The following is a 23,995-nucleotide window of genomic DNA, read 5'->3' on the forward strand; positions in this document are numbered from 1 at the left end:
CTGTTGTTGGCGTGGCTTTGTTTCTGACACTCGTTTCTCCTTCCAGCTACTCCTCTGGAGCGCTGGCTCCTTCAGCCGAGGCACTTGGTATCGTGATCAAATGATGCTCTGCTGGTACAAGCTGGGCCCACGGGAGCCCAGGTGGTAGCCATGCAATGCTGACATCTCTGGGAGTTGTGCTGAAACTTCATCTGCTCTTTGTTGTTCCTAACTGGACTGGAACTTCTTCAGGGGTAGATGTGGTTACTCCTTGTTTCTGTTCTTGAGCATCTTTGACTCAAGTTTTGCAGTGCAAACCAGCACGTAGGGTGGGAATGCTGTCCAGGTCTGTTTTATTTGGAACAACAGAGGAGCTCGGGTAATATCACTGACACAGTTAACTGTCCAGCGTGATATGTACCTCTAATCTCAAGGCCATACAACATCTGCATGCCTCCTGTACAGCTCATTCCTGGCTGTCTCTTTGCAGACCTAGTGACTTGCAGGCATTTGAGACCTGATTTTTCCAAAGGTCTGGATATTCACGCTCCTACTGATAGAGGTGTCTATATTGCCTCAAGCCGAGCATTCAAAATCATTGATAATTTAGAAAAGGTAGGCCTTTTATTTTTATTTTTTACTTTACTTTTAGTTTTTATAGTCTTTCTGACTGTAAAGTGGGGATAAAACATTTTGCTTCCTACTTCTGCAGAGGATGTTTCTAGTCTGCTTGTAAGAAGATAAATTCTTTTTAAAACTTCTTGTGATGTACATGTTAGCACTTTGCTGAATTATTCTTTTTACAGAGACACTAATGGCATCCTGCAGTAGCTAAGGAAATAAAGCTATTCTCATCTTAGTGGCCTGCCTATATTAGCAATATTTGTGCTGATGTAACATTGCTAATATATTTATACTGTTACGTATTACTCAAAAGCAGACAGGCCTAATCACTTTTTTGTCTATGCTTTCTTCAGACACTGCTTTTTGGTCTGAAATTTTAGAGATAGAATTGAATTATGTATGTAGTATTTGAGGGGGGGAAAAAACCACACCTTTCTGCTGGTTTTGGAATTGAGCAGCACTGAACACATATCTTTCTGAAAGTTGTCTTGCAAATTGACTTGGGCAACTCAAGTCTGGGTATCATAAAACTAACTTTTTTTTTTTTCTTCTGCAGGCACCAAATCTGGACGTTTGAGAATACAGCAAGAGCATATATGCTAGAAATGTTTGTTAAGGTGGCTTCCAATTTCCATGAGCATTCAGTTCAGAATTCAGTTGGTCCACTGTAGAGTTACAGTTCCTAGTGATGAATATGGTGCAAAGCAACAAGATAGTATTGATTCTGAGACTGTCCTACTCCTCAATCTCAGGGCTTCCCTGTCCTTCAGTATCTGAAATCCTGGAAAAAGGTTTTCTTCTGGCAGCTACAAGCAGGTGGTTCAGTTTTCGTTTACAGATGTGAAACTCTTGAGTTGGAGGGGTTGGATTTGTGCTCTGGATTTAAAGAGATATTTTGTCAATACAAAGATGTATGTGCTCGTTAGCACTGGTGAAAATCAGTTAGAGATATGGCTGAATTTGTTTACTGTTAGAATGTTTGGTCTTAAAAATATTACCGAGTTCTGACCATTCTTTTGTCTGTCCATTGTGAAGTTTTATGTCCTGGCATGTTTATGGACTGAAATACAGAGGAGGGTTAAATTTGCCTCGCAGAATCTACTTAAATGCTTGGTATCTTTAGACTGTAATATTACTTGATCTGTCATACTTAATTGTGCAGTATGATACTCTGTTATACATATTTTCCTTTTTGGGGCCCAATTTTTATTCTCTTTGCACTGCCATTCAGTTGGAGAACTGATACAGTTTGATGACAGTATTGCAGGGCTAGCTTATGCACAAGAAACTGTAAGGAAGATAGAGTTGACCTTCCTCTTCTTTAGGTGATCCCTTCTTTCTGCTATCTCCTTAATCCACTTTCTGGCTGCAGAGTTTGGCCTGTCACAGTAATGGATGGTGCCATGAAGTTAGAGCTCTCCTCTTTGTTCACCTAACTCCAGCAGGTCTCTTGTGCTGATGGAAACTTTAATCCACTTATTTCTAACCATACCATAATTAGATAAGCAGTACAGCTTTTAGCAGGTGGATTTTTAAAATCAGAGGTAAATCTCTAGTAGCTGTGTGACTTGGGCAAATAGTTCATGAGCTATCACCAACTTGCCTGAAAGATTTCCTGCCATTCTTCGTGGGGTGTAGTCATTGGAGAGTCATTTCCAACCTTTTTTTGACTTTTTGGGCTGAACGTGTTGCAAGCGGAAAACGAGACTTCTGGTGGGAAGTGAGTATTATGCAAGCTAGTCAGAAAAGCTGTGCTAGTTAACATGGTGCAGCAGCATCCACATAGGCTGGGGGGATTGGAAATGGTTGGTTTAAAGCAAAATTATCAGTAGACATCTGTGGCCCAGAAATACTTATAGGGGAGCGTGTATGCAGATTCAGGCAGCTAAATTAGTCTTGATGTAATTGATTATACCAAGCATAAATGTATCCTATTGCATTTTCCCCATCTGCTACATTAGTTGCTCTGTCAATGGTCGTTACAAGGTTCTGAGTGCTGCCTGCCACAGTAATGCAAGTTGAATTGAAGACCTTTACTATTTTGTGGGGAACTTGTTTAGTTGTTATTTAAGAGGCAAGTAGAGGGGAGTCCATGTATTCTCATGTGTGTTTTATATTTTAATGCAAATTTATTATTTATGCAAATAATGATTTATTTAGAATTCCCTGCAATAATTTTGCAACATGCAACAACGATGCATGATGCTAAGCCTCAAGGAAGTGTTTCTTCCTTGTGTTTTACTCCATGCCTTCAAACTCATTGCTACAGATGGCAGATGCCTGCTTTATTTTTAGCTGTGTGAGGACAAAATAGAAAAATCCTAGTGACTCCCCGTGATTTGTCATCATGGCTGATCTCCATTAAATTAAACATAGGGATTGGCAGAGGAGCAAAAGCAGCAGGAAAGCTGCTTCTGTTTGTTTTTAAAAAAGCTTGTCTAAAGCACTGAAGGAATACTGTAAAAAATATTCACCACTATGTACAGAGACCCCTGGGAGGAGAAATACTTGCTGAACAGTTCATCCTGTTTGGGATAAGGAAATTGAGGTCTAAATCAGTAAAACAACTTCCCTGGAAGTCAGTTGAAGAGATTAAAAGCAAAGAGTTCCTGTCTTGCAGTCCTGTACTCGGGCCATCAGACCACATGTATGTGTTCAGGGTTTGGGGGACAATGTATATTGTGATGGCTTGCTCGGCTGAAAATTGTAAGATGGGCTTTTAAGGCAAGAGCATCTTTCCTAACACCTCCCACCCCACCCCAGTAGAGGTCTGTTTTGCTGTGTGTTTGCCCCAGTCAGTTGGAAGAGAAAATCTTGGTGGCTGTAGCTAAAATTCTCCTCCTTCCCCAGTTGCTGTGCGTTGCGCTGTGTAACAGAGGGTGGCATCTCCACGTTCTGGCGGTGGCTGTGTTTTAGCAGCGCTGTGCCTGTGTGAAGTGTTTACTGAAGAGCTTTGGTGCAAGATGTATGTAGGAGTACGTGTTGATAAATTGTATTAACGGCCAACTTTGATAGCTTTGCCTGTGTTGTGTCTGCTAATACATCGTCCTTGTGATTTAGCATTACTTCCCAACCACTGTCCCTTTCTAAAGTGAACTTTTTTCTCTATCTGTAACAGGCACATGGAGCTGGAGCTTAAAACTTTTGTGTTTTTTCATACCCAAATGCTATCTTGGATCTGAAGCTGAAACTCTCCTGAGCTTTCAGACAACAGTGCAGGTTGTCTTTGAGAATCTTACGTATAGCTCAGGAATTCCCACCAGCTCTTTAGTTTGAGCCTCTTGCTCTGGATGAGACTGGACTTGCTGTCCCCCTCCCCACACAATTTAGAAGCATGGGAACTGTAGGACCAAAATAGACCATGACCCAATTGGTCAGGCCTGCATTTCCCTCTGCTGCTGGAAAAGCTCAACTTTGCAGTTCTGTCTTCCTCTCACACAAGAACAAGCCAATGCTTTCTTTATTCCCAGATCCAGTATTTGGCTGTGAATGTTGCTGTATACATCAGAAGAAGCCAAAGAAAATGTTAATGTCTTGCTAACTGTGCGATTCGGTTGTCTTGGTGAGGAGTACGTTACCAGCCACTTGTAGCTGCTGAGCCCTGAGTATCTTGTGTTGCGAATGGGGTTTTTTGCACTGTTTTTGGAACATAATCTCACTTGTCTTCATTCATAAAATTATTATAGTCATTCATTAAAGTCTTACTAAGCTGTTTGCTTTGACCTCCTGCAGCAGTTGGTTGCACAAGGTAATTATACGGTTATGAGGTATTATTTTATTACTCCAGGAATCGCAGCTTTGTTGTACTTGCCAGAGGTTCATTAAGAGCACATAGTGTTCTTAAGCACATATCTTCTTTCCTCCAATTCACAAAGACTTGAACTCATCTGTGTTCTGAAGAGGACTGTATCTCCTGCATACCTCTGGAAATCTCTTCCTTACATCCTCTGAAGTAAGGTCTTTTGAGGGGATTTTTAAGGAATGTGTAGGATTTGGCTTGGAAATCCTTCTCCATTTTAAAAAATTGCTTTCTCAATCTCTTGGATAATTTTCTTGGTCTAGAGTATTAAGAACTTCAATCTATGTCCCATCCTTAAAGAGCACGTCTGCAAAATGAGCTGAACTGAGCTTACTGCACTTTAACCTAGAGAAGCTTTTCCTGGAAAACTTTTCTCTCCTGCTCCCATTTTTGTTGGTGGATATTTGAAGTGCTGTGGCAGCTACAAATGGCAAGCACTGCCTTCACCTTGTCTTTAGCTAGAACTTTTATTTTCCCCATTTATCTGTCTGCTTAGCTCTAGCCTTCCTTGCTGAAGATGCCTGAAATGAGTCATACAGTATATATGCCGTTTGTGAAATCCTGCCTCCTTCTTGCTACTTTCACCCTTCGGTTTTGGCACATCTGTAGAGGACTGATAGATGGAGCCTCGTTGGCCAGGGCTGTGCTGTATCAGAAAAGCCTATGCTGACTTGGTCTTGCTGGGTTGGTTTTGTTATTACAGAAAAGGTTCTTGGTTCTTAGTCACTGAACAAAAATTAGTCATGCTGGTGCATCACCTGACAGTGGTGATTTACCACCCAGCTCTCATCCTCCTCGCCCAACCCTGGGCTGCGCTTCACGGCCGGGGCTTCCGTCTCTCTCTGCACCAAATCTCCTTCTTAATCCATTGCTCTACGTGGCGTGAGGACGTGGAAAATGTGCTGACTTGGGAGACCTCCCTCCTAACCGGTTTTGCTTCCCAGGCCAGGGCTGAGCTCTGGGCCAGGTGGCGGGTGTGTGCCGTTGGAGCCAGCCTGAGTTGAAAGGTTGTGTTGATTTAGCGCTGGGGGAGCTCTGCGCAAGCCAAATATTTAGCTTTCCATCTGATAACCTGTCGGTTGTTTCCTCCCTCGCAACAACCAAATGCTTTTTTATTCCCAAACCAGGTTAGGCCTTCCACAGAAGTTTTGCAGCTTCTCGGCTTTCGGCGTGGCAGATGTGAGGGTGCTGACAAGGTGGCCTCGTGACTGCGGCGCGGGTGCAGCCATCGCTGGTCCTAGGCTCTCTTCTTGATTTTTTTTTTTTTTTGTTTTTTGTCATTATGTTGGGTGAATTGGTTACCAGCTTTGTGTGTCAGTTTTTCCAGCTGTCAAAATGTTTTTATTTAAATAAATAAATAAAAGGCTCATACTAAAAGGAAGTAAAAATAAGCCATAGTAACTAGGACTCACAGCAGTTCAAAAGAAAACTCGAGTATAAGGTGGATTTGCTGGTAGTTTGCAAGGACATTAGGATTGCTGGATAAATGCAAGTTTGGGATTAGGTTGACCAGCTACAGCAACTTGAAGTGAGGACATTAGTAACCAAGAGACTTTTTTACTTGCTTGTTTCAGTTTCGGAGACTGGTGGGGGTGGGAGGGAGGAAGAAGAGAAAAGAGCTGTTTGTCTGCCAGCTGAAAGTCACGACTGTTAACATTGATATTTAATCCCAAAGGTTAGAGAATCCTACCCTATTTTCATCTTCCCATCCTTCCAGAAATGGTTTCGTCAGGGGCTAGTAACTGTCTTTTGCCACCTCACAAACAAAGTTTTATAAACAAGCCACTGTCCGGGGCACAGTGAGTTGTTGTCACCTGCAGGGTTGCTTATGGGTGTTGGCCATTAGCATCCTCAGAAGCTGTACTGGTGCTGGCTGCGCTGTGCAGCGGCAGCCCTGGGGACAGAGCCTTTCACTCGGGCCAGGGTGAGCCAGCAAGGTCTTAAATGGTCCCTTGCTTTGTGGTCTGGGAGCTCGCACCTCGGAGCTTATCCAGACAGTCCAGTTCCAGGATACGCGTTTCTATTCCAAGGAAAATGACTTAGAAGCCAGTGCTCCTGACAGCAGGGGGACGGGCGGCTGCTGCAGCGGGGGGAGGAATTGCCAGCTACCCGGGTGCGGGAGTGCTCTGGAGATGGGCAGCGCTGCTTGCCGTGGCACTGCGTGGCTGCTTCTGGCGCTGCTGCTTCCACGCTCCTTGGCTTGCACTTTCCCTGGGCCGTTCCCGGTTCCTTTATCCTTTTGTCCCGCACTTGGTGCTAGCTGTGGTTCAGGGTACTACCGCTAGCACCCAAAGGGGCTGGAAAGGTCGATTGTGTTTTGTCGGCGCCAGTAGTTCCCTGTGCTTCGTGTCAGTGCTCTGCAGCCGTGTCGCGGGGGGTGGCCTGCCGTGCTCCCCTGTGAGGGAGCGCTGCGCAGTGGCAGGTGTGTTTCTGTGCCTGCGTAACCATAAATCACGAGCACCCCGAATGGAAAGTCTTGCTAGCAACCCAGGCAACGCTGGGAGCTGCTGTGTGGCCGAGGAGGAGGCGGAGGCAGGCAGAGCTCCCTTGCTAACGGCCACAGAGGCAATGTGCTGCTTCACCCCGAGATGTCATGTGCTTACTCGGCAGGAAGAAGGATGCTTAGATCAAGGTGGAGAGTTGCAACAATAGACCTGTGGTCTTCTCAAGCCACACTGCTGCAAGTGTGGCCCTTCAGCTCTTGAGAGTATCTTGAGGTTGTAGGACTTGTGGAGCCAAGGAGAGCCTCTTGACTGTTTTCCAAACTCTTGAGAGTTCTCACGCCTCCATGCAGCAAGCTTCCTGAGGGGTTTGGAGGCTCGGTGTTTTCTCCAATTAAAAAATGTTAATGCTATCAAAATAACTGGCTGAGCATCGTAGCGTTTCCAGCAAAGAGATGGGGAACCAGGCAGACTTCTCATTCTGATGAGTCACTGTCTCTCCTGATTCGCCTCTTGTAAGAGCTGTTTGGGCAGCTGCTGATGCAGGAACATGATTCTGAGTGATGGTCCCTGGGGAGCAGGATGGGGCTGCATGCTGCTTCACCTCTGAACTGGTGGCTAGTTCATCTGCCTAGCTCTTCATCAGTAAATCCTTGGTCACAGCTGTGGTTTTTGCCTGCCTTGATCCTGCCTCATCAGGATAGCTGGGGGACCTGATGGGGAGGAGGGGTGTTGGTGCAGAGAAATAAAATGTCCGAGTGCTTTCTGTAGTCCTAAAAGCACGAACTGGAAATTAGATGGTCTGGTGCCTTATGTTTCTGGATCTTCTTATAAGCATGTCACAGCTGAAGGTTTTGTCTCTGTGCTGAAGGAAGAGTGTGGTCCCTCTCTAGGATCCAAGAGCTGTCCGTACCCATATCTGTTCCCTATGCATGGACAGGACCACTGTCCACTGTTCTGTTGCTGGTCCCCAGATCCTTCTTGTGTGTTTTTATGATGCCCACATCTGCCTGAGAGAGGAGATCTTGGAAGCCAGGCAGTTTCTGTTCTGGCGATGCTGAGGATGAAGGGACTACAAGTATGTGACTCATTTAGGAGAGAAATTACAGGTGAACTGGGAAGAACAATGTGGAATCACACTAATGGACTAAAGAATCTTGTCAGGAAAAGCTTTTATCTTCTATTACCTGTTTTTTATGCCTGTGACAAAATAAGATCATTGATGTGTAACTACATGGGGTGGGGATTCTGCAAACAGAAGAGGGAGCCTGGTAGACTCCTAGTTCACTCTGCAGGCTCTTTATTAATACTTAATATGACTTGGATGCACACAGGAATCTTATCTGTTGGAGTCAAGGGTCATGGACACTTTTTTCTTGTTCGCATATTTTTCACAGTAGAATCATGCCTTTGTTTATTAACTGAAGACTATAAGTCTTCTTCCCATGTCTCCCTCCTCAAAAAGAAGGGCTGTTGATTGGTTCAAGGCCAAAAAAAAGCAGACTTAGAGTCAAACTGATCTGTAATCTCACTGCTTTGTTTAACTTTATCTAGGGAGCTTCAGTTTTGTGTGGCTAGTTTTACAAAACAAAAGCAAACAAAAAAGGAATGGTTATTAGGCAGATTTTGCTCTAATAGATACCTACCTAATTTGATCAGACTCCAGTGAAGTAAAGTTATTTAAAGCTTGGCTTGAAGAGCTGCCCAGTCTATATGTTCATGGATTGCTGTGAAAGGACTTACTCAAGTGCATTTAAAATATGGTGCGCTGACATTAGAGAGGGCTCCTTTCCACAGGCATTCTTTTTTAATGGTAGAAACCTGCATTTTACTGGTTTGCAAAAGCAGAGCGTGGAAGTGCTATTACTCAGTGTCCAAATGTCTGTATTGGCGAGCATGTGAAGCATACTAATGGGATAATACTAATGAGAGCCGTTAAATTATTTACATGAATTATTGAATACAGCATAAAATACCTTCCACTGTTAATGCTGCCAATTAGAGCAGCAACTTATGGGTATTGCATCCATTATCATAAGTAACCTGAAGGTTGAATCAGACCAATAGTTTTAGCTTCCACAATCCCTGTCATAGTTTAATTTGACTTAAAATAGCTTTCAAAGTTGCTCCTTTTAGAGATTTTTGTCTTCTTTTTTTTCCTTCACCTTAGTTCCTTATGCAAAGTGTCCAGGTGCCTTAAGTGAACTCTGCATGGTCTGCTGCTGTCCTTATTCATCTTATGCATGCAGGAGAATTCTCTGCTGTTTATTTCTAATTCCTGAAATACAAATATTCCCAAACAAAACTAGAACATCCGAGAGAACTTTCTCTGAAAGCTTTAAAGTATTGACTAGGAAGGTAAGGAAGGCTTCAATTCTCTGTTGTGTTACAATGAGAGTTTTGAAGTCTGCCAAAATGCGTTATTTTTGTCTAAACCCAAATTGTCCAATGTTTATTCTCTCAACCTTTTTTTTTTTTTTTCTCTTCCCCTCCAGGATCTCATGTTTACTTTTGTTTTTTTTCAAGTGACCTTCATGTGGGCATGTGGAAAGCATTAATCTTTTGAAATGTCTTGACTTTTGTTGAAATTTTGAGAATTGGTTACTGGAGTGGAGATGAAGCATGGGAAATTTTAATACAAAAGATGATTCTTTAAGGGAGTTTTTTAGAATAATTCTCCTGCATGCTGTGTTCATGGTGACAGTGGTGTGATTCATTGAGCAAACTTCCTGGCATTTCTGCCAGCTGTGATTTTCTCAGGATTTTAAAGGAGGTGATAACTGAATTATAAATAGATGAGAGGTTCCATCTGTAAATTTCGAAGCTAGATCCAGAGTTTCCCAGAAGGTGGAAGTGCTTTTTTGGACCCTGGGTTAGTTCTGGCTCTGATATTTTGCCTAAAGGGCAGACGATTAGTCTCCAGATGTGCAGACACACAAGAGTCCTTGTAGTGAGATGCTCCTCGCTCACGTGTCTTGATTCTGTACAGCACGCGCGCTTTGAATGACTTTCAGATTCACACTCCAATTCAACTCCTCAGTCTCTCATGTCTGCTAGCCATCAGAAACTTACCTGACTGCCGAAATCCCTGCAGTGTCATGTGGGAGACCAATGAAATAAAAGCAAAATCATATGGGGAGTGATAAAGTCTGTGGCAGAGAATCCATCTTTGTTACTGATATTCTGAGTTGACCAGTGTATCTCATAGTAGTTCATTTTAAGGAACTGATTGATTTAAATGTGTAATTTAAAATAAATAAATATTTACAAGCTTACTTTTTTTTCTTTTTGTTTTGAGGGCTGGGATATGTGATTGCCTATATGAGCATTTGAAGTACATGCATACATGTGTGTTTTGCTGCACTACTCTGCTAACCACTTTTAAATGGACTTTCTACCATCGTGTCAGTCGGGCTTTCTTAGCACAGAAGGGAGCTGATCCATGCAATTAACTTTATGGAGACCATGAAGAAGTTCAGAGCTCTGGCAGAGGGGCTCCAAATTACCTGCCAGCATCAGAGCCTGTCAAGTGATGTGTTGGGTGGTTAAAAGGACCTGCGAAGCCCTTGTGGCTCTGTGCACCAGAACAGGGACAAGGCTCTTCCCAGGTTTGCTTTTGCAACGAGACACGCAGTCGTGCAGTCCCCAGCAGTGGAGATGCTCGGTGGCGCTTTCCAGCCGACGGGAAGTGCCAGCAGTTGCTGATGGCTAATTTAAGCAGCCGCTTTTTAAAGACATAGTGTCAGTGGTGTCCATGCTGTGTATGCAGGCAGATGCTGATCTGGTGCCGTTGAAATGTGGTTTAGGCACAGTGGTTTAGGGTGGTGGTGGGTGTCCCACACAGAGCCCTGTATGAGAGTGGCTTCCTTTTGCATGAACTCGCTTAGCTGGGGTGTGAACTAGGCGACCAGCAGTTCGCAGCTTAAGTGATGTTTCTGTCTCTTTTGCAGACCTGGGAGGGCTTCGGGATCGTTGTCTGGGTCTCGGGGCACAGCCTGCTGGAGGCACTGGAAGTGTATTGGTTCCTGGTCATGCCCGGTGGAAGGAGGGGACCCAGCCGGCAGCAGCTAAGCCGTTCAGCTTTGCCTTCTCTCCAGACGCTGGTTGGTGGGAGCTGTGGAAACGGTACCGGTTTGAGAAACAGGTGAGGATGAAGGAAGAGGTGTTGAGACACGTGTGGCTAGGATAGCGCTAAGTTAGCAGCCTTGATCTGCTCTGAACTCTGTGCAGGAGTGCAGCTTCGTGGTTAAAGCAAGGAACTGGGAGATGGGAACCTTGAGCCCTTTGCTGTGCCATCAGGAGATGGCCCATCCAAGAGGGGACGTGCCCTGCATGACAAACTTCTTCCAGCTTCTCTTCCCAGCTCTGTTGTGGCACATGCTTCCCTCTGTAGCCCTTCTCTTGACTTCATGCATTAAAATCAGCCATGTGGGGAGGATTGTGGAAGTGGTCTCTGCCACCCATCGCCACTGACTGTCGTCACAATGCCAGAGGTGGAAATCACACAGTGCTTGGTTTGTCTTTCCCAGAGCAGTGAGTCGTAGCAGATTATGAGTTCTTGTCTCTCTTGCTTGTTTGCCTGCAATACCACAGGGAGTTAGTGTGACACGTCAGGGCTCAGCTGTGAGTCCCTCTCCTACGTGACAGAAAGTCAGGGCAGGAGGATGCCTATATTCTGTTTTAGCCCTGCTGGCTGCAGATGAAACTAATTCTCACAGTTGGCAAAGCTCACCTCCATTTTCTGGGGATGTTGGGGGCTGAAAAAGGAACACAAGGTGACATTTAGATCTCCACATTTGGCACAAAGACTTAAAAGGACCCAGTGTTACTTCCTTCCATACTGAAGTTACTGGACTGGGGAAGCTATTTACTGCCTGTTTAGGCCCTGATACCTCATAAGGTATGAGGTATATACTTGGTATAGGTTCATCCTTAACAGACTAGAGAGATCCAAGCCATTTAGCTTTGGCTTTTAAAGGCTTCTCTGGCTGGGCGGATGGATGGCACATTCTTAGATTCTTGAGGAATAAGGGACTGTGAGACCATGGAGTCAGTGCCCCAAGGTCCTGGGGGCACTTGCTTATCATCGTTTGATTCAGACACAGCGTAGTTTATGTTTGAACTTCCTCCATCAGTTTAGTCTGCCAGAGCTTTTAGTTGTCCTAGCTTCCTCTGAAGCTAGGGAAGAAGGAAGTGTGAGAACAGTTGAGAGGTCACCCTCTAGGAAGTGGCTGAATTCCTCCATTGCATTTTCAGTTACCTCTCTTTTGAAGAGAGGAACTGTGAGCAGAAAGACGATGGGCACTTTGCAATACTGGTGAAGGAGGCTGGGTGCTACTGTAATGCCCTAGTGATGGGTGGAAGGAGCCAACATTAAGCACTCGGTCTGGCACAGAGTCCTCAATGATTTTGGCTTGGAGTTGCTTCCTTACTCTGTACCTCTGTTCCTCCATCTACAAGTTTACTGAAATATTGCTGGGCATGTCACAGCACCTCTGGCAGACTAATCTGTTGTTTAGAGAAAATGCTGGATAAGGGTTTTATCTGAGCTAAGAAGAAGATGAAGCTCACCACCAGCCTTGCACCAGAAATATCAAGGCAAGAGTGCTGCCATATCTCCTCTAGCAATGCCCAGTCCCAAATTAACAAGCCCAAGCACTCCCTGTCCTGGAAGATGGTAGAGATGATGTAGAATGTTTACCAAGTGAGTGATATATGTCTGCTTCAGGAATGGTAGTGCCATCAGCCTCTCTGCACCTCCGATCACAGCGCTGATTACTCCAGAGCCTGTACGTCACTGCCGGATCCCTGAACTGCCATTGGATGGGAGCCTTCTCTTTGAATTCCTGTTCTTCATCTACCTACTAGTAGCCCTCTTCATTCAGTACATCAACATCTACAAGACTGTCTGGTGGTACCCATATAATCACCCTGCTTCCTGCACCTCACTGGTGAGTTCCTGTGGTGGGTTGGCCTTGGCTAGAGGTGCCCACCAAAGCCACTCTATCACTCTTCCTCCTCAGCTGGACAGGGGAGAGAAAAATATAATGTGAAGTTTTTGGGTCAAGATAAGGACAGGGAGACATCAGTCAGCAATTACCATGACAGGCAAAACAGACTCAACTTGGGGAAAATTAGTTTAATTTATTTCCAACCAAAATCAGGGTAGGATAATGAGAACTAAAACCAAATCTTCAAACACCTTCCCCCCACCTGTCCCTTCTTCCTGGGCTCAACTTTGCTCCTGATTTCTCTACCACCTCCCCCCTGAGTGGCGCAGGGGGACAGTGAATGGGGGTTGTGGTCAGTTCATCACACATTGTCTCTGCCTCTCCTTCCTCCTCAAGGGAAGGACTCACACTCTTCCCCTGCTCCAGTGTGGGGTCCCTTCCATGAGAGCTCTCCATGAAATTCTCCAACGTGAGTCCTTCCCACGGGCTGCAGTTCTTCACGAATTGCTCCAGCCTAGGTCCCTTCCACGGGGTGCCATCCTTCAGGAACAGACTATTCCAGCATGGGTCCTCCGTGGGGTCACAAGTCCTACTGGCAAACCTGCTCCAGCCTGGGCTCCTTTCTCCACGGGTCCACAGGTCCTGCCAGGTGCCTGCTCCAGTGTAGGCCTCCCATGGGGTCACAGTCTCCTTCAGGCATCTACCTGCTCTGGCATGGGGTCCTCCACAGGCTGCAGGTGGAGATCTGCTCCACCGTGGAGCTCCATGGGCTGCAGGGGGACAGCCTGCCCTCACTGTGGTCCTCGCCATGGTCTTCACCACGGGCTGCAGGGGAATGTTGGCTCCAGCACCTGGAGCACCTCCTCCCCTTCCTTCCTCACTGACCTTGGTGCCTGCAGAGCTATTTTCACATATTCTCACTCCTCTCTCCAGCTGCAAATGCTGCGTGCTGGTTTTTTTCCCCTTTTAAATATGTTATCACAGAGGCACTACCACCTTTGCCAATGGGCTCATCCTTGGCCACCGGTGGGTCTGTCTTGGAGCCGGCTGGCGCTGACTCTGTCAGACACAGGGAAAGCTTCTAGCAGCTTCTTGGAGAAGCCACCTCTGCAACCCCCACCGCTACCAAAACCTTGCCATGCAAACCGAATACAGTTCCCCAGCAAATGCCATCACTTGTGCTTTTTCATTACACAGCTTCTTTTCATGTTTCTTCAGTCAGTCACCAAGCGTTTGACATTAAGAGGGTGAAGGGGAGTTCACATGCACCCCCATCAGCCAGGGCCATGTCATCCCCCATTTTACAGGGGAGAAAACACATGGTATGTGAGAGGTGCCAGCAGGACTCCTTCAGTGGAAATTCCTTGCAGATACTTGCATGGCCTAGCTAGCCCCTAGGGTTTGAAATAGAGCTGAGACTCCAGGAGCCTGCTCTCTCCTGCTGTGGGTCCCCCTTCCGAGTGGAAACAACAGAGCCTGGGAGAAGTGAGATGATGTAAGTTTTCATTAGGATCTTGCAGCAGGTCAGCAGCAGAGTAGTTGGGGAGGGGGTCAGATCCTCAGCTTATGTAAACCTTCCAGTCTCCTTGGTTCCAGCCTTCTTCCTGGCCCAATAAGCTGCATAACGTGGCAATGACCTGCCTGAGTCGGCAAACCTCACCTGAATGAAGCACGCCTCCGAAGCGGACAAGGACACAGTTTATATTGTGTCCTTACCGCTTGGCAGCATGGGGTGCTTCCTTAGTTAACTATACCAACAAGTGGTGCTGGTGTTCCTGTTACCCGCTGTTCGTTTGACGTTCAGCTATGCCATGCTTGGGCATGGCTTGTGTTGAAAAAAAAGCATTCTGGCTCAGGCTCCCTACCTGAAAGGATTTAATGGTCATATCTATGTTACCATTAGAAGTCAAGCATTCTTGTTTGCCCAAAATGTCCCTGAGGTCCCAGACAGCAGGATTTGGAGTCTGCTAACCATTCTAGCCAGAACACATTTGATGGCTTCACTGAAAAATTGTAAGGGGTCCAAAAGCTATATCTAACTTGATACAGCCAGAATCAACATTAACTTCTAATACAGATCTGTGGCCCATGAAGATGCCATTTCTCAGATCAATTTGATTATCGGGGAGCACTAGTCATTAACAGCCCATTTCTGAGACCAAGTGAGCTGGTGTGCAAGACTCTGGACTCCAGTTTGGCTGCCCTTGCTCTGGTTGCTCAGTAGCTTTTCCCAGGAGAACTTGCAAGCCCGTTCTTCACAGTAGGATCCTGGTCCTATATCTCCCTTTGACCCTGACAATACCTGCCTGGAGGGTGGCTTGTGGATTTGTTTTGGTTTGTTTTCAGTGGAAATCTCTCCAGGGGAAGGAGCCTCCATGTGGGGAAGATCTTCTGGAGACATCCCTGTGTTACTCCCTTCTCCTCATCCCTAATAGACTTGAGGAATGCTTTACATGATGTCCGAATGCTCCCAGCAACCAGCGTTCCAGTCCCACCCCAGTGGGTGGTTTCAGAGTCCCTTCCCCTGGTGAAGACCTTTTCTTTTTCCTCCTTCAGAATTTTCACCTCATTGACTACCACCTGGCGGCGTTCATCACAGTGATGCTGGCGCGGAGGCTGGTGTGGGCCCTCATCTCTGAGGTAACATTCCCACTGTTCTCTCTCCTGCCTGTAGTACTGATGGGAGAGTGTGACCATCTATGGCCTGAGAAAGTTCTGTGAGTTGGATAGCTGGAGGGGTTCTTCCCCTAGAAGAAGTCTGGGTGTGAAGGACTAAGATTTTCTGGGTGCCCTTCTGCCTTGAGCCCATTCATGTCCTACAGTATTGGGTACCTCTGTTGCTTCTGCAGCTAGGGGGAGATGAAATTGTCCCACTTGCTTCTGTATCCTTGCAGGTGCAATACAGTACCTCACTATCTCCTGCCAGAGAAGTGGCTGAGAGGATTGCATGTCAGGTAGCAGAAAGACGAATAGGGAGGTTAGCCAAGACTGGAAGAATGAACAGAAGATTAGAGGGGAAAGGTCAGGAGGAGGATGTCCGAGTACACTAAAATAAAATAAGAATAGCTGGTAGAACTGCCTTTCCAGTACTGATTATTTAGTCACTCTGAGGTTCTGGTCGTGTCACCTCAGATTTTGAGACCCTCCCTGTGTTTGTGAGAGCAGAACCGGGCCAAATATATGTTTGAGAAAGGTCATTTTGAGAAAAGTGGAAGTTCTGTCCACTGAAACTGTTAATACAACTCCAGACTAAGCAATAAATTAATAATAATAATAAAAAGGAAGAGTTATGTCCTGCTGAGGAGAAGATGGCATCTCAGAAGTTCTCTTTTCATCTCTGATTCTCACCATTTCATTTATGTTCCCATCCTCTGTAAAACCTCCCATAGATTGAAATTTCTGCATTGAAACCTTCCATGCAAGTTCTTGCACATCCCATCTGTTGGCTCTAATCCCTAAGAATCTTTTTGTAGTTCGGTTTGCCTTCTCCCCTCTGGAGAATGGAACAAGCTGCTTTGCTGTCCTTTTGAAGGTGGTTCCTCCTCACTAGACTGCAGCCTATACAGCCAGTAGAGATGAGTGGTGGAAATTTAGTTTTGGGATTGCCAAGGTATGCCGTCTTCTCTTCCCTCAGCTGAGAACTGTGACATTGAAGTTCTTTAGGAACATGAATGCTGAGACCTGATCCGTCTAAAGGAAAGAGCAAGAGGAAATGTGTTTCAGGCTATCCTGGACAGGATATCAGAGCAATAAGGGTCTTGAGCAAAAATATTTTGTTCTTTACAGCTCTGATTTTTAAAAGGTCCTATTTTAGTCATGCCCTACAACTTGTACGTATTTGAATCTTTTGGATTCTACCAAACATGAATAAAATCAAAGGTGTTCACCTTCGTAAGAGAGTCAGTCTCCTACTTCTGGGAAGAAGAGGGAAGCCATTCCTCTTACAGTGCCTCCTGGCACCCCTCTACCTGCTCCTCCTCCACAGGCACTCCCAGGTTCATGTTCTAGCACTAGTGTTACAGGGCTATTGAGTGTTTCTTCTGCATTTGCAGGCCTCTCAGGTGGGTGCGACATCAGTGATTCACTACATGGTGCGCCTGGTGCTGCTCACCCTTTGTGGATGGGTGCTCTGCTGGACTTTGGTCAACCTTTTCCGCAGCCATTCTGTTCTCAACCTTCTCTTCCTGGGCTACCCGTGAGTGACACCACCTTGTACCTTCAAGGCAGAGGGAGCATAGCTGCTTGAGGGTGGCACGAGCCACCACAGGAAGCAGAGATGTTGTCTGTAATCTGTCTCCTCATCTTATGATTAAAGGGGAAGTATCCCTGGAAACATTCCAGGTCAGGTTGGACGGGGCTCTGAGCAACCTGATCTAGTTGAAGATGTCCCCCTCATTGCAGAGAGGTTGGACTAGATGACCTTTAAAGGTCCTTTCCAACCCAAACTATTCTATGATTCTAACTAGGAATGCCCAGGGGATGATTCAAGGGGGTGGCACAGAGCTGATGAAGCCAAGTGCCTCAGTGTGCTGTTTGCATGAGCAGCCTTTACTGCAGCTGAAGACTGAGCCATTGGTTCCACAAAGAGGATTTAAAGAAGCTTCTCGGCACAGTTGTGGAAGCTGCAGCCTCTAGCCTTTTATGGGGAGAAGAGTTGGCCACTAACTTCTAGAGTGAGGCTTCCTGTGTGGTGTCCCTTTCATAAGGCCAACATCTGTTGAGAAGGTGCCCCCTGCTTCCTCTTGGGATGGCTGTCATTTCAGCCCTTTTTTTTCTTTCTTTCTTTCCCTCCAGATTTGGTGTCTATGTTCCTCTGTGCTGCTTCCACCAGGACAGCAGAGCACAGCCCTTACCTGCGGACTGTGGTTACTTGGTACAGGACCAGATGGTGGACGATGGGTCTTCAGCTGTCAGCAGCCTGGTCAAACCCAAAGATTTCCTCTCGCTTCTGTGGGAATCCCTGAGAGAACAGTTCAATAATCCTACATCTATCCCCACCCACAGCTGCCCCCTCTCCCCAGATCTCATCCGCAATGAAGTGGAGTGCCTAAAAGCAGATTTCAACCGCAGGATTAAGGAAGTTCTCTTCAACTCTCTCTTCAGTGCCTACTACGTGGCATTCCGTGTGGCTTCCCTGCCACTGTGTTTTGTGAAGGTAGCTCTTGTCTGGCTCTCTCTGTGCCCCTGCCCGCCGTTTCCTTCTGAATGTTGTGTGAATTGCTGCCAGGCCAGATTCCTGGTTAATTCCCCTTTTCTCTGTCTCCCCTTTGGCAGCCTGGATAGCGGAGCATGGCTGCATCCGGAGTGCACTAGTACTGCTCCTGGTTGGCGGATAGGTATTGCCATAAATGTGATGCACCTCTAGTCCCATCACCCCACTTACTAACTCCCCTTCTCCCACCCCCTGTCCTAGGCAGATGGATAGCTGTGTTCTTCCTAGAAAAGGGAACCTGTTGTTACCTGTCTCAGATCCAACATCCTGGCTTTTGAGTGCTTGGATCAGAGGCTTTGGTGTTCGGCCTGTTAGAAAACAGAGACAACTAGGATGCTTGGCAAGCTAAATCAAAGAACCTCTTGTCAATGTGGGGGTTGTATTTTTTTAATGTCTTTTTTTTTTTTTTCCTTCTAACTTGAACGAGCTCTGGTTGGTGTAGTGAACTGGGCAAGGCTCCACAATCCATGTAGCAGTCTTGGTGCCATTGGTGCTCCTGGGGCAATTCTGTGGCAAGCAAACCCTCTTGTTATCTGCTGCTGGAGGAGGAGATGCACCAGCTGCAGCATCATCCCTCTGCCCTTTCTCCTTCAGGTCAAGGAGAAGGGAGTCTTGAGTGTTTCCCAAGTTGTAGGCCTCCGAAACCACCAGTCCAAAAGCGCATGCCTGTAATGTGTGGTGTGGGTCTGCTGGATGCACACGCAGTATGTCCCTTGTCATTCCCTCCTCTGTTTTGTGATGGTGGTGCCAAGTTCTTGCCTGGTCTCTTTGCAGAGCACCCAGTACTACGATATGCGCTGGTCCTGTGAGCACCTCATCATGGTGTGGATCAATGCCTTTGTCATGCTCACCACTCAGCTGCTGCCTCCCAAGTACTGTGACCTGCTCCACAGATCAGCTGCCCACCTTGGCAAGTGGCAGAAACTAGAACATGGTTCCTACAGCAATGCTCCACAGCATATGTGAGTGTGGGGATGGGGAAGGGTTGGCATGCCCAGCAAGGGGCCAAGAAGACATTCTAGTAGATAAGGAAGTATCAGCAGTGCTTATCTACTGAGGAAGCTTCCCCATTCACCACAGTGCTAGGGGTCAGAGCTGCTGGTCTGTTTCCTAGAAACACAAACATCTGCTCAGGAGAGCTGCCTGAGCTCCTCTGGTCACTGCTGGTTCCTTCCCAGAAAAATAACACTTGGCCACTGAAGAAATAGTTTGTGCAGGGGCAGAGGGTGGCCCCCTCCAGTGGGGCGTCACCAGTGGGATAGGTTCTTGCACTGGGAGCCATTTCTCGCATTACTCATATCCGAGTCCTTCACCTCCCTGTGCTTTTATGATGGGAGCTGGGACATGTCCTTGTTGCAGAGGCTGTGGTATTTCTCAAGATGTAGTCCATGCCTGTGAACCCACATTCAGGGAGTTGGGACCATCCTCCTGCTGGCTTTCCCTCAAAGGCCAACGTTCTGTCATTCTTTCCCCACAGCTGGTCAGAAAACACAATATGGCCACAAGGAGTTCTGGTGCGACGTAGCCGATGCCTGTACAAAGCAGTTGGGCCTTACAACGTAGCAGTGCCTTCAGATGTGTCCCATGCCCGCTTTTATGCAAGTACCTCTTCTCTTCCTTGATGTGTTACGGGTGTGGGAGGGAGGGGAGGCTCAAACCTAGCTGCAGCAGAGCGGCTTTTGGTACGCAGTTCAGTGCTCTGCAACAGCCGGTTGCTGCTAAACAAATACTGGTTTGCAGCGGAGGGGCTTTCCCATTGCTGTACTACAGTGATCTCTGGGCAAAGATGGAAGCCACAGCTGCCTTGTCGGTGCTTTCTCATCATGGTGATGCAGTTCTCCCATCAGGCAGCGGAATATTCTTAAGAGGGTTCTAGTTAACATCTTCCAGCAAAATGGGAAAGTACGTCAGCTGCCCAACAGGTTATTTCACCTGTCTTCCCCTTCTGAAGCAAAATGATGCTTCTGCATGCCTTGTTTCTTACGCCGCTTTCCCTAAGTAGTGGCCAGCAGTGTACAGTAGCTAGTAGCTCTAGCTAGCAGCTAGCGTACAAACACTTCTTCTGCCCAGCACAGTGGTCGCTAGCTCATTTGGCGCCCGACAGCATTATATGCATACCCCATCCCACTCTAACACCGCAACAAATTACAGAAATCTGTCCTTCTTACCTGTTTCCCTGCAGTTCCTGTTTCACCGTCCGTTACGGCTGCTCAACCTGCTGATTCTCATCGAAGGCAGCGTGGTCTGCTACCAGCTCTACTCATTGCTGCGCTCAGAGAAGTGGAACCATACCCTCTCCATGGCCCTCATCCTTTTCTGCAATTATTATGTCTTATTTAAGCTCCTCCGGGACCGGATAGTATTAGGCAGGGCATACTCCTATCCACTTAACAACTATGGACTCAAGGCACACTAGGCCGGCCAAATGTGTACCCCTTCTCTTCCCCTTCCCACAGGTCAGGGAGGGAACCTCAGAAAAAAAAAATATTTTCATACAGTTCTATTTTTTTTCTTGCAGTGTTTATAAATATTTAAAATATTTTATATTTTGTATACTATTGTTTCTGTGGGGTGGGAAGGGAACCAGTGGCAATTAAATGTCGCTTTATAAACAAGGTGTTATTTTATATATATAAAAAAAAAATCGATGTGTATATACCGTATATCTATACCCATACATATATCTATGTGAAGCAACACGATTGTGTGTGTGGTCACTGTGTCTGCTTTGCTCACACAATTGCCTTGCTATTGCCTACTGTGGGGATAGAACTGCTGTTAAGTAGGAACTGGTCTGCTGTAGAACTTGGATAAGCTAACAGCAGGGGAAGAAAGGGAACATGGGGGGGGCCTTTCACCAGAATGAGTAAAGTTTATCTTAGTAACCTCAGTACCACAGAAGTCTTGCACTAGAAATGTGCACTGATGCGATACCAGTTTAGGGAAAGGGAGGAAGCAGTGTGCAGAAAGGCAGACTGTCAGTCAGTAAAAGCTCTCAGTTCTTTCTTCTTCCCACTGTTAGCAGGATGCAAGTATTTTTAAAAAAAAAAAAAAAAAAAAAAATCAAACTCTTTACTTTAGCTCCTATCTCTTCTAACTACCTCGGCTCCCTCGCTCTGCCCAGAGAATGAACTAAATGTTGAAATTATAATTTTAGGGTAGTGTATCATTTAGGAAGGGATTTGAAATAAATAGCTTCATCTAGCAGGATGGTTATTGAATATTTTAAACATCCATCTCTAATCCCTTGAATAATAATAGCATTAAATTAGGGAATATTCAGCCATTTCCTTCAAGCAGTAATGTTCCTGGCAGAAATTTATTCTTGTCAAACATTTATCAACTCCCTTATTGCTATACAATGCATTTCAGCAGTGTTTCACTCTAAGGTATGTTGGTAGTGTTTAGTAACTTACCATTAATAATAGAGGAAATACTTTGCTTTTAAGCTGTTCTTCATAAAGCTGAACTATACTAGAATCTAGTAAGGAAAAATAGTTGTGGCAGTATCATGTAGAAGAATTAAGATAAAAGACATTATCAACCATATAATTAATTTAACTGTGGATGCTGGTGAGAGCTGATGGTAGGAGTTGATGCTTTAACTCAGGTAATTAAGGAGGAGCTGGCAATGCAATGTTCTTCCATTCAGATGCCATCTGATTTAACTGTAGCCATTAGTAAAGTGCTGTCTCTGTTTAAAGAGCAGATATGTATGAGGAAAAAAACCCAACACAAAAACAAACCGTACCGAGTTTGGGAGAAACTGCAACTACTTTCTGTTCCTTCTTTCCTTCCAAGCTAACTAAGAATATGGTGATCTGCTCTGCTTCTGGCTGTAGGGCAGCTTCTCCAGCAGCCTGATTATAAGCCCAGGATACTTGGAGGTGCCTCCGAGTATTAACCCCAAGCTACTTTGAAACAAACCTAAATGCTCAGCTGTGGTTACTCCTAGGCCTTATCTTAGATGTGGGTCTTGTGGTGCTGGCAGAACACAAGTACTTTAAGCAACAGTACTGTGTTTCACTGAGAGCCTCTTCTTGTATGAGTATAGTCTCTAGCACTTCCTCCTGTGATGTCATGCTTTATGTAGCATATCCTTATCTTTAATCCATGTCTTAATTCTACCTTGATTACTTCAGAAAGTACATTTTGGGTAAGTTGGGGTTGGCTGCTTATGTAGAGCAGGCTCTTTGTTGTGCATGGCTATGTGCAATACCTTTCTTGCCCCCAGCTTCAACCCTTGGAATAGGTCAGTAGTGTTTCCTACTTTCAGTACCACATGAATTTCATTTGTTTATAATAGCTGGTGTGCACCCCCTTCCGTAAGTGGTATTTCCCAGCATTACTACAGGTAGCTGCTTCTATTTGGACACCAAAATGATAGTAGGCTTATGTTTAAGCAACCAGTGGGAGAAAAGAGGCTCTCCAAAGCTTAGCTTGGGAAATAGAGATGTTTACCAACAGCGCAAAAGAAAGCCTGAACCAGGCCCTTCAGTGACAGAGTTGATGAGGGTTCGTGCTCTGCTTTTTCCTCCCCTTGCTTTTAAGGCTGAAGGTAGGTAAGACTGCTCATGCAGTGAGCACACCCATACTTTGTGCAGCGGTTAGACTGACCTTACACTGTTTGCAGCATAAGGAACAGAAGCACAGCAACAGTTCCATAGCTATAGGCCTTCTATTTTGCTCTGAGGGACTAAGGGGCTACCTAATTCCAGGTGTGTTAAGATCCTCCTCATGTCAAGGGAGCTATGTGTTATTTCTTAAGGGAAGCTGCCTCCCCCTCAAAGCAGTACCTTTGTCATATACTGGAGCTGGAGGAGTTCTGTGAGAATATTTAAGGTCTAGGGATTGTACCTTTCCGTGCACAGTAGTATGAACTGCCCGCATGCAGTCCCGTAGATGCAGTTGTCTTCTGTCTTTACACAGGACCCCGACATGGAAAGAAGTTGCAGAAGATAGTTGCAGCTTCCCCTTTTGGTGAGAACTAGTATAAACTGGACCATCCAACAACAAACAGGGAGCAGAAATGATGTCTGCTCAGCATCAGTGCCTCTTAGATCAGTGTTCCTCCCCATTCCTCAAGTGGGCCTGCGATTAAGCCTTATTCAGATGAACATTGAAAACAAGTCCACTCTAGTACTTGGTCAGGTCAGACTAGGGAAAAAAAAAAAAAGACAACATATTCCCCGTCTTGGTCACTCCGTCATGCAAGGATGTCATAATAAATGGATGGTTTTTTTGTCTGGTAACGAAACTGCTCTAGCTTCAGGCCAATCCTCAGAAGCACAGCTTCATCCCACCATTTTGCCATGACCTGGGAGAAGATGAGAAAGGCAGAGAGAGAAAGGAGAAGGGGAAAAAAGTAGCATCATCACACACAGATGCTCTTGAAAGCCCCGCAAAGCATAACTAAATTTTTTCCCCCCTCAACAGCACCAAAAGGACACATGCTTCTCCCTTTTACCACAGTAAGTATAGCTTCATTGCATTTGATATAAAGGAAACTGTGTGGCTTGTAATTAGAAGACGTGGACCTTTCATTTACATGAGACCCATTTCAAGAGGGAGAAGAAGGAGGAAGGAAAGCTAGAGAACTGAGAAATAAGGAAAAGAGAAGAAAGAGTAGTGACAAATAGTGGGTACTGATGCAAGTAGACAGGAAGGCAGAGAAATCAATCTCCCAGATACCTGAAGAGTCCCTCTGTCATTCACTCTGAAGCAAGTCTCTTCACTCACAAGTTAAAGCTTTATTACCAGAACCTGTCAACTTCTTAAGTGTGCTGTGTGGAACAGCAGGAACCTGGTTATAGTGGTTCAGGACAAAGCCAGCTGTGGATTTTGTGACCCAGCATTCACAAAGAGCCAATACTCACCTGGAAGCTGATAGGAAGCCCAGCAGTAGAATATCCAATGGGGACCACAAGGCCTGGAATCCCGGTGAAGTTACCAAGCTGCATGAACCTGGGGGAAAAGCTGTTGTCGGCAT

At 45.8% G+C, this 23,995-nt stretch overlaps 2 protein-coding genes across 2 annotated transcripts in view; one reads left to right on the forward strand and one right to left on the reverse strand.

Annotated features, from left to right (window-relative positions):
- The first annotated feature begins 10,874 nt into the window (after positions 1-10,874).
- TMEM39A (transmembrane protein 39A) lies at positions 10,875-20,662 on the forward strand. Its single transcript, XM_010282611.1, has 8 exons — positions 10,875-10,987; positions 12,572-12,794; positions 15,351-15,434; positions 16,847-16,989; positions 17,589-17,949; positions 18,781-18,968; positions 19,484-19,604; positions 20,189-20,662. The coding sequence occupies exons 1-8, from the start codon at positions 10,875-10,877 to the stop codon at positions 20,420-20,422; spliced, it is 1,467 nt and encodes a 488-aa protein (XP_010280913.1). The 3' UTR covers positions 20,423-20,662.
- Positions 20,663-23,004: 2,342 nt separating this feature from the next.
- LOC104617329 (fatty acid amide hydrolase-like) overlaps positions 23,005-23,995 on the reverse strand; it is a gene marked incomplete at its 5' end in the record, with an annotated part of 15,421 nt that continues 14,430 nt past the window's right edge. The window contains 2 exons of the mRNA XM_010282612.1: positions 23,005-23,323; positions 23,883-23,970. Coding sequence (XP_010280914.1) covers positions 23,213-23,323; positions 23,883-23,970 — 199 coding nt within the window. The remainder of the gene's footprint in view (positions 23,324-23,882; positions 23,971-23,995) is intronic.

The sequence above is a fragment of the Phaethon lepturus genome, unplaced genomic scaffold, assembly GCF_000687285.1.
Source record: "Phaethon lepturus isolate BGI_N335 unplaced genomic scaffold, ASM68728v1 scaffold45922, whole genome shotgun sequence".
Classification (NCBI taxonomy): domain Eukaryota; kingdom Metazoa; phylum Chordata; class Aves; order Phaethontiformes; family Phaethontidae; genus Phaethon; species Phaethon lepturus.